At 35.8% G+C, this 11,098-nt stretch overlaps 1 protein-coding gene across 1 annotated transcript; it reads right to left on the bottom strand.

Moving 5' to 3' along the window:
- Positions 1-319: 319 nt before the first annotated feature.
- ccl20l (C-C motif chemokine 20-like) lies at positions 320-9,428 on the bottom strand. The gene is made up of 5 exons (XM_036129407.1): positions 8,962-9,428; positions 2,262-2,329; positions 2,040-2,157; positions 578-655; positions 320-449 (listed from the first exon to the last, which is right to left on the bottom strand). The coding sequence occupies exons 2-5, from the start codon at positions 2,320-2,322 to the stop codon at positions 401-403; spliced, it is 306 nt and encodes a 101-aa protein (XP_035985300.1). The 5' UTR covers positions 2,323-2,329; positions 8,962-9,428; the 3' UTR covers positions 320-400.
- Positions 9,429-11,098: the final 1,670 nt, after the last annotated feature.

The following is an 11,098-nucleotide window of genomic DNA, read 5'->3' as shown; positions in this document are numbered from 1 at the left end:
CATTTATGTTTCACTTTGCGGATGAATTTGCCCATTGAGAAAAAATAAATGTAATTTATTATTTCTATTTTACTATATGTTTAGCTCGGTGAATTGAGATACTGAAATAATTGACTTTTTATCAGTATTCTAATTTAGCGAATGTGACTGTATTAAAAGCAATGACATCTAATAAGAGGTTGTATTCTCATAAAAAACTTGACTACAGAAGATAAAAATTTCTAAAATGTATTTATATATATATATGTATATATATATATATATATATATATATATATATATATATATATATATATATATATATATATATATATATATATATATATATTGCAAATCAGTATAATCTTTGGAAAGCCCACTTCCACCATGGATGACAAAAGAAAGTTGTCAGATTGTCTCTTCAGAGTCCTTCGCCCACAATGTTGTTGGACATCATCTTCAGTTTTGCGCTAAAAAAAAGAAAGTTTTAATCAAAATATTCCTAAAATTAAACCCTGCATATAAATGCACTTTTTCTCATGATTGCACTTAGACCTAAAGTGAATCTAGATGCTGTTGTGAACTAAGCAGCTTCTACCTCAGCGAGTCGAGAGCTTTCTTCACCCACTCATCCTCCGGTCTCGCACAGACTTCGTGGTTACTGGTGGTGTAGAAACTAGAATACAGAGAAACATTATTAGACACTCATTAGAAGCATATGAGCTTATAGTAAATGAGTAATCTATTCACAAGATAAAGCTATTTTCTGGACAAAACCAAAAAAAGTATATTTTGACAGTCAATATAACAAAGTATATTTTGGAGTGCTTTATACTTTTCTCGAGTATAACATTTTTTGATAACTTTTACTTTTACTTCACTATATTTCTGAACTTAATTGCATACTTTTACTTCAATACATTTTCAATGTTTGGTTTAGTTACTCGTTACAAAAAGAGTAACTAAACCATGTTCTTAGTATACACCCCCTGGTCTAAATTTTGCCTGCACTTGGTTGTGTACAATTTTAAAGTGCATAGCACTGACCTTACTTGAAGAAGGAAAACTGAAAGCTTACAAAAAGGTTGTATTTTCTTGTATTTCTTTTATTATCACTGTTTAAAATAGCTTTTTCTGGGAACTCCCTTTTCCAAGAATATCAATGCATTTCTCATCTCAACCATGTTAGAACCTGGTAAAATATTTTAATTTAGAGGGATACAATGTATTTGAAGATCAAAGTAAAATTGTCATTTTGAACCAAAGGTTTATTAGACCTGCTGTTTTAGAGATTTGTGTCTGTTTATTTATTTATGATTGATTTCTCTTTCTTTCTCTGTGATAAAATCAATGCTTTTTAAAACAATTATTTATAAAAATCTTTTCAGAATCTTAATTTATACATGTAAAGTAAGATTGATCCTTTCCACTATGGCGACATGCATGCTCAGTACGAGAGACTACTATAAAGTCAACCACCCAATGCAGGCGACTGTCCACTGTGGCTACATGCTCTTCAAGAGGAGTGGGTGCTGCTTGTCAAGACTGTCTGAATGGTTTGATTGAACTGACTTTGTAAAGTGCCTTGAGATTAAATGTCTTGTGAATTGGACCCATATAAATAAAATTGAATTGAATTGGTAGATTTTTTTCTTTGGTATTATTGTTTCCAGAACAAATGCAAATTAACATAAATTAAGTTCAAAACCAATTACATAAATTAGAGACCGAAAATGGAAGCACCAGTTTAAGTTAATACTTTAGGGGTAAATTAAATCCCACTAGATTAAACTTTGCTAAGTGAGCATTACTAAATGTTGGCACATTTTGGAGAAGTTAAAAAGAAAACGTATTTTCCTCAGAAAACTAAGAAAAAAACGTATTCAAATATATCTATTTATTTATTGTCAAAATAGTTAATTATTTTGCAGTTTTTTTAGAATGAAATCATGCATTTCACATGACAAATGTGTTAAAACCTGATCAAATCCTTGCAATAATGATACTTCAGCGGATTCAACTAGCAACCAGATGAATGCAGAGTATGGGGCGAATCTTACATGATGGCGTTGATGCGACAGTGCTCCAGAGAGATTTGCTCCCTATAGCCTCGGATATGTTTAAATGCCACAGCTTTATCGCTGTATCTCGTACAGCAGGGTTTGCTGATGCGAAATCCTACAGGTCAAAAAGTCACACACAAAGAAACCGACATGATTGCTAATTAACATGGTGTGTATTTCAGTCTTATTGGACAGTTAATTCTAATGGAAAACACTTACCAGCAGCCGGGGCTGGGGTCAGTATCCCCAATATGATGAAGAGGGCGATGGCGATCATCATGATGCTTCTGTGGATTTTGATGCGGGATCCAAAGAGAGCAAAGTAAACACACAACCTCTGCATGTACGTATATAAGTTTTACCAGAGAGCTGCTTTTGTAGGTCCAAGATTGAGGACAGGAAACCCACTATTGCATCATGAAAGTCAAAACTCAAGATCTGTGTTATGATAACAGATTCAACCTAAATGCCACAACAGCAACACGTGAGCATGCTTGTTTCACCATCACTATGAATATCCTTTTTTTTTCATAGAACAATAGTGCATAGAATAGTCTTTTAAGCTATTGTCTGTATCGGAGTTCTTAAATAAATCTGGTTCTGAGAAATTATCTGATAGTGACTGCTACATCCTAACCAACAGTTTCAGTAAAGATAGAAAATGCCGTAATCGGTTACGGTATCGGAAATCTTTAGATTGCGTTGTGATAAACCGACATGCTATCTCTATGTTTGATCTATTTAGTCTGCAAGAAACTGATGAATCACCCTCCATCTCCTCTGACCTAGAAAGATAAAACATCTTTAAGATATAAATGCATCCTGTACTTATCAAATACTGTTTTTATTTGATAAGTGCAATATTGTAAAAAAGTATTTTGTTTGATTAGTCACACATAATGTTTTAGATTATACAAATTATAACAAATTTAAAGTCAGATAAAGACAAAGATCTGTTTTTTAATTATGTTTGCCTAGACTCAATCTAATTGACGGGCTGTTGAAAGTAATGGCAAAGCTTTTTGATCATATTCAATAGCTGACTTTGGCTAGGCCACTCCAAAAACATCTACATTTTATATTTATTTTCAGCCATTCAGAGGACTCTTTCTTATTGGTGACTTTTGAACACTCATCTTATCATAAAGTGGGCCTTCAGTGCTTTAGATTTTGCTCAGGGTGAGATGTCAAGAAGTGCTTATAGGAAATTTTGTAGGTCAGCCACTCCTGAGAAGGTTCCCCACATATGTAGATAATAACATTTAGAATTAGCTTTTTAATTCTGTAATATAGGTTGTGAAACCCACATCTGCCTCACACCTCATCTGCCTCTCCCTGGTTCCTCCCATTTAAACTGCTGCTTTCCTCGCCTTCATTGTCGGACCCTTCATTATACTACCCTGGTTTCTGGTTCTCGTCATCGGCTACCTTGCCTGTAAGTGTTTACTTAATTTCGATAAACTATCAGATGGCTTCCGACCACTTGTCTGCATTTTGCACCGTCACCCACCGTACAAAACTTGACACACATTTGAAAGCCAGGTGCAAACTCGCACGCAAAACTTTCTGCTGTCATTGTGGTCAGAAAGGAGGCATTGGTACAATGGGTGGGGAGAGTCCTTGTGCATGTGAACAAATATATTAAAGTATATTTAATATATTGAAATCATTTTAAATGATAATTAAGTGACAATGTTGTGTTATTATTGTCTGTAATGACATTCAAACAAAACTGGATTGCGCATCCATAACTTGTGGCAAGAGGGATTTTTTTTCTCTCTCTCAATTTCCTTAATGGGCGTTGTACGAAGCTCAGTTTTGTTGTATAGAGTTATTATGGGGCTTCCTTGGCTTGCAATATTTCAGGTCAAGTGTTTGTTGTGAAGACTTGTTGGAGGTAATTCCAGCTGTTCAGACAATTATCTCGCTATAAGTCTGACCTTACAGCCCCTTCCCGAACTAACCTCTGTCAGAGGGAGCTCTGGGAGCAGCTGACCAAGAATAAAAATAAGAATACCTTTTTTTGTCCCGCAATGGGAACATTTGGAAAAGTCAGCTTTTACAAATTTTGTGATTGATAGTTAAATACAACTGATGTTATTTTGACCTTCTTAATCATTTTTTTCCTTCATTTGTAATACTTTGAGACACTTAAAGGAGCAATAAGCAAATTTTCACCACTAGGTGAGCTGTTGAGTACTGTCTGCAACCAAAACAAGTTGTGTGATAACCCTCTACCTCCATTCCAGCTGCAACCAGCCAGCCCACCCCCCACCCGTCTCCTCGTATGTGCATGTTTGCAAAGGATAAATGCACAACATCACCTTTCAGAGGAACATGTCTAGTGGAGAAGTAACTCATAAGTTAATGTTGTTAGCAAGTGAACATTTCGATCTGCTGGACGTGTTCTAAGCCATTTTGCTCCTATGCTACACTGCTCTGACGGTGGTATTTCATGGGCATGGAGGGGCCATGACTGGAAGCTGTTCACAAGGACGTACATGCACACACAGCAGGCCCGGCTTTGTAAACAAGAGCCTGGAGAACAACACAGAGAGATGGTCTGATGCCATATTCCATCTGAAGGAAAAGATTCCTTTAGTTCTTCACATAACTAAAATAACAAACTATTGCTTATTGCTCCTTTAAGATGCACTATAAATTATATTTATCATTTTTATAAATGTTGTTTTTTTGTAATTGCTATAATTATTACCATTGCTGAGAACTTCATCTTTCTTTTATGGCGACTCTCAAACTGCTAGCAGCACACACAGTTAACTCATTTCAATAGGGCAGAACCAAATTAAATCTTTGTAGAGCACTCGCAACACGGCCACTTATTGCACGTGCAATTTTTGTTGTCCTTGCAATTTAGCACTCCTTATTTGTAATCTTTGAGGATGATGCGCTAAGCGAAAATGTGTGTCTAGAGCTGACTGTTAAAGTCAGCGTGATCAAACATTTCAGAAATTGTCTTTTCTGGGTTAATAGACCTACTTTAGTTCAGGCTGTTTAAAACTGATCCATAATATCAGTCAACAAGCATTATATTCCCTGTTTAAAGCCTCTCTTTTCAGGTTTACAAAATCCTTTGAAGCCAATCGTGTGAAGTCAGGCAGAATAATGGTGCAGCAGTTTTTGCTGATGCTTCATAGTAAGAAGGTTGGTTTCTGTGGGGAGTTTGCAAACACGTGGGTTTGCTCCAGGCACTCGAGCTTCCTCTCACATTCCAATAACACACAATTGAACTTATTTGCAATTTAATAGTCACCATTAGGCATGAAAGTTTGTGGAATTATTTGTGATCTGAGCATCTCTATGTTGGCCTTGTAAAGAAAAGGCGACCTGGGCCTGGACCCCGCTTTCATCCACTGGCTGTTGGAGAAATTATGTAAAAAATTAATGAATGTGCAAACTCAAGCTTTAGATAATAGGGTCCAACATAATTTTTTGTTCCCTTTGTCCATATGGGGGCAGTATTGCCATAGGCCAAAGAAAGCAGTTATGATTTTCGAAAAAGTGAATCTGGCTGCTTGATAGACTGTCTGGATAGCTGTGTCATGATTTAAGGTTTGGAACCTGGACCAAAAATCCAAAAAGAAACCAGCAGCAGATAACCAAGGAAACTTACAGGACACAAAGAGAAAAGGACTCACAGAGTCACGGGCAGAAAACGAGGAGTGTATGGGTAATAACAACCAAGGAACTTGAATACTGAGGGACAACTAGATAATAACACTGAATTCAGGAGAGTTAATCAGGAGATCAGTAGCTGGGGCAAAATGAGTGCAGAGAGACTGAGGAAGAGAAACTAAATAACAGGAGTGGAGCTGAACTGAGACACAAACATACTATTAAACCAAAAGAAAAATCAAACAGAGATCTAACAAAAAATACTTCTTAGATCTGTTAGATCCAAATGTACAGAGAACAGAGCCCAAAAATAAGAAACAAAACACAGACGTATCCACTAGTATGACAAGACCAAGAACTTAGGAACATAAAGCACAAGTGAATGCTGAAAACACAAACACAAAAGAAAACCAAAACTCTAACACCTTTATATAACATGACAGACTGTTTGTAATAAAAAAAGATACCAATTGAAGGAATCCCGTTTTAAAGAAATGGATTCCCTTAAACGTCAAGTTATATCAAGTACTGATATCAGCAATGTACAAAACCTGTTTTGTTTTTTTCTTGCTTTCTGGTTCCCCCTTTGTTTCTGTGTGCATGTGTATACTTGTGTGACCTGCTTAATACAGTGACAAAGACAAAGGTGATTTGATAAAATGGACAGTTATCCTGTTTGAGAGGCTGACCCTTATTAATCCCTGATAAACACATAACCTCTTATCTCGCTGCCTTTACCTGAAAGATACACAAGTGCACACTTATTGTGAGGTACCAGTTTCACTTTTAATATTAGATATCTCAGGCTTCCGGTGGAAAATGTTTTGATTTTTAAATTCAATTAATTATTTGAAAATTGATTAATATAATTATTGCTAAACAAATTGAAGCATTTTTCAATTGCTGAGTCCACGGTCGATACCTCATACACTATAAAGCTGATGAAATGTACATGCTTGCAAAATCGGTTGCTGTAAGATGCAGTAATATAACTCAACAATTCATCAGTATTGTAATTCCCTCACCACTGTATAGGAGGCTATAGCATATTTGTTTTTGTTGCACGGCCACAGACATGTTGTACCAGCATGAGTTTCTGCAGATTATTTCTCATCTGCTGCTCCAACCAGCATTAACTTTATTAAGACAGGAACTAAATGTTCTGGCAATGCTTTATCAAAGACGACTGACTCAACCTATACAGCTACAGTGTAAAATAAACACTAGTTTCTGTTTTAATATGACTTTTTGATATTACAGTTAATACCATGTATCAGTGGTAAACATAGTGTTTTTCTCTGAATACGGCAGACTTCATTGAGTGATGCTTCACAGCACTATGAGCAGCTTTCTCCTATATACCAAGAGCTGTTTGTGGATGTCTGACGGCAATGCACTAAGCAGGTGACAACACTCACACAGGGAGCGTCAGCAACCAATACTGTTAATGACCAGATCTGATCAACAAAATAAAGTACATAAACTTTAATACAGTTTTGCAATATGACATCACACAGCAACAGATCATGATTATTGAAATGAGTTGTGTAATACATGGCAACATGACTTGCAGTGGATGTGGCAGATAATATCCCAGACAGCAAAGCAGTTAAAGGTGTGAGGTAAAGCTTATGACCCCAATTAGGGTTACTAGCTTTTCAGTTTTGTCATTACACCCTAAATACTGAGTAACACTGGTTTATCCCATTCTCTACTCTAAATGTCAGATCAATTGACTGCTACCTAAAAATGCTACGCTTTCGCCACCAGATAGCATTTTTACATTCCAAATGGGGTTTGTAAACTATTATACTTTTTATTGTAAAGGAATAAATTTGTGTTAATTAAACTTAACACTGTGTAAAAGTGTTTGTTGGTGTAGAACAGACATGGTACAGTAGCCCAACCTACTGTCTACTAGAGGGATCTGCAACCTTTACAATCCAAAGAGCCCTTTGTGCCATCAGTTCAGTTAAATAAAATTAATTTAGAGCAGCCGATGTTACATCACTCTTTAAAAAAATAACTATTTATATTTTTGATGAATATCCACTATGGGAAATTTGTTTTAATTTTAAAGAACGACAATTTAATTTATATTTTTAGGTTTCAAAATAAAGAAAAACATAAAGCTTTTGCAAAAAGAGGACGATAGATTTTCACAATTTTGTTATGTTATTTGTGGAATGAGCTAGGAATAAACGCATACGGCTTCCACCCAAATGACAAGAAAAAGAGAAATAAAAAATATTGCTTTTTTTAGTGTCATTCTGTTGTGGAAAGTCAATGCAAATATTCAATATTCAAACTGCTAAAATATTAGCAATATTATACAGTCATATTCACTACATTAGAATCTGCATTTCTAAGAGTTGTTCAGTTTTGTTTGTTTTTAAAAAAAAGTTGTTCTTTTTTCTTTTAAAAACAACCTTTAAGCTGGCATTAAACATACTTTTCATTAAACCCTCATTCTTGCATAAAAAAATGTTTTTTTTAATTGGTCAGATGCAATATTATTGTCTTAAATGCTATGTTTGCACTAGATGGAATAAGAAAAAAATATAATTGAAAGAATTAAAGGACTAAAATCAAATTTTTATCTATATAATGTGTTTCCCCTGGTGAATTGGCTTACTAAACTAGATAAACTTTTCAGCAATATCCTAATTTATTGAATAATTTATTGAGTATCTTTATTTAAAAACATTAGTTGGTTCTTTCATGTTTCATGTTTAGCCAAATTTACTAAGAGCCTCTTTGGAAGGTCTAACGAGGCACTGGTCTAGTGTGCTTATGGCATGATTTAGTGTGACTTTTTTACAATCATGTAAAAAAGTCACACTATTTTCCATACCAATTATTTAAAAAATACAGTGATTGGACTCCAAATCGATCCCTAATCTTTATTAATTTAAAATGCCACAACTGACCCTAGAAAGTTATTACTACACATTGGGTCATCTTATTTTTTTCATTCTTTTATTAAAAAATAACTTATAAATAATAATAATAATAATAATAATAATAATAATAATAATAATAATAATAATAATAATAATAATAATAAAGATAACTTCCAGATTTGTTTTGAAAAACGTCCTTGTCTTTAACATGAGCATTAAAACATTAGCATTGAACTATTTTCCAATGTGGAATAACTTTCTCTATAAATAATAATAATATATAATAAGTATTTAGTCTAAATGACTGGAAAGGTGCTCAACAATATCCACTGTTTTTACAGTTCTTTCCTTTTTAGTACCTGTTGCATTTGAGCCCTTACCTGCTGAAGTCTTTGTCAAATTTTGCTCCTTCTACAAAAGTACTGCAGAGTAGGTCTGTGGAAAAATATTTGGTTCAAAAGAAAAAACAGAGTTTCCTTTCTTTAAGTGGAAACAACGTTGCTGTGAGCCACGAGAGTGCACTGAAATAGTAGTGATACAGGCGGTAAAACCACCATGACGCCAAAAAGACACTTAAAAAGCTTGGCACAGTCAAGGGGAATCGCTTGTGGGTTTATCGCCAAGAGTAACAGCTTTCATTACACATCTTTTCTTTTCTGCCTCAATAAAAAGGACCCTGATTGGGTTACTTTTACAAATTTTCCTTGATTGAAATAATAATAAACTGACTCCAGGTATCTTCCTATAAAGTTGCTTCCCCTCTCATTACAAAATATGCATGCCAATTTCAATTTTAGATGGTTTTTAGGGATTATTTGCTTGAGAAAATGGGTGAGGTAGACTCCTCTGTGGCCCCTCTTCTCATTTTTAAGCTCACGCTGCTCGATGCAGGGTAAGAAAAGAGACATGGGGAGGGGAACGAAAGGAGGGTGAGTAAGAGTAAGGAGAGAGGGGGGTCACCATTGAGTTGTCCACCCACACAAGGTCCCACTCTGGCCACCTGAGTGGGCGTGGGCCAAAAGAAAAGGAGAGGATGTGCATGTATGCTCGTGCACGGAAGCACACACAAAAAGCAACAAAAACAGCAGCTCCGTAACCCTAAATGTCAAATGTGGCAGAGCGGCACGGAATAAAAGCATTTTTAATTAGCAAGAAACTTCCTTGAGCTCACATAAAGGGGTTTTGTCTTTTTCTTTAAAAGCACTTTCAGAGCAGAAGAGAGTTCAGGCAACAGAGCGATAAAAAAAAAAATCTAAAAGCAGTTGGCTGTGGCATGATCTTTTTAAAAGATCCTTTTGTTTATCATAATAAGCATTGTTCCACACTGTCAGAGCAGCGTGGCACAAAAACTAATGGACTCATCTGCGCTTTATTGAGGAATCATGGTAAACCACCTGATATATAATTATGTGAGCCCGGCAGATTCGTCTTCACTGTTTCCTCCTACATGCCATCTGCCCCGTGTGTCCAGACTGTGGGTGACTGAAGTAGCTGAATGAGTTATTGTGGAAGATTATAAGCAAACTTGTGATGTAACAGCCTTACCAACACTTTTTTGTTGTTCAAAGCAACACTGCAACATCCACAGCCTCTGACAGAGGGAGCATCGGACGATAAATAGGGGAGAAGATGGAGTTAAAAGACCTTTGTGACATCGAGAGATGCCCGGAGGTGTTTCAGTCTGGCAGCGCTAACTCACGGCAGAGAGGGAGATTTCAGAAGATACACTGAGCCAGAGGAGGTGAGGAGAACAGAGGGGACTAGAGTGGTAGAAAGAGGAGTATTTTTAGGATGCTGTGTTATCTGCGGAGAGGAGGCCGCGCCGTATCACAGGCGGGTCACATCGCTGAGGGGGGTAACAGCACAGGCTCTCCGCTGAGACAGCAGATAAGAAGCAACAGAACAATGATTTTTCTCTCTCAGTTTCTCATACTTACAGTCGTATATGTCCACACAGGCCCAGACACACAGCAAAATACACTCATATCCAAAGAACATTGCAGCCTCACTCTCACATCCTCCTAAAGTCAAGCCAGGTCAATCCAACGTTTGCCAATTCCTCCTTCTGCGTTGCTATTTTGTCCCTTCCCCCTTCTCTTTCTTACCTATAAGCAGTACGTTATACTTATGCACTTAAACCACTGCATTTCAGTTTGCTTTTTTTTGTGATTAAGCATTTTCATGAATTTCTAGTAAACCAAACTATATTTAAATAACACCTTTTATGCCTTTACAGCTTGTTTGTTGTTTGTTTACAGATGTCAAACCAGCAACAACCATAAGAGATTCTGAGCAGACTTTGTACTCTCAAGTATTCATCTTTGACAACTGATAGTTTAAGGTGATCTTTTTTATTGTCTACCTTAACAAAATGTAGGTATATGATTCTAACAAATGATATCTACCAATATGAGGTTACTTAGAGTTATTTTGATTTGTTCAAGAGATATAATCTCATACAGTATTGCATTACAGTAAAAATAGATAGAAATGGAACCAATATTTTTTAGAAAACAA

The sequence above is a fragment of the Fundulus heteroclitus genome, unplaced genomic scaffold, assembly GCF_011125445.2.
Source record: "Fundulus heteroclitus isolate FHET01 unplaced genomic scaffold, MU-UCD_Fhet_4.1 scaffold_165, whole genome shotgun sequence".
NCBI classification, from domain to species: domain Eukaryota; kingdom Metazoa; phylum Chordata; class Actinopteri; order Cyprinodontiformes; family Fundulidae; genus Fundulus; species Fundulus heteroclitus.
Note: the sequence above shows the minus strand (reverse complement) of the source record. Positions and strands in the feature narration are given on the sequence as shown.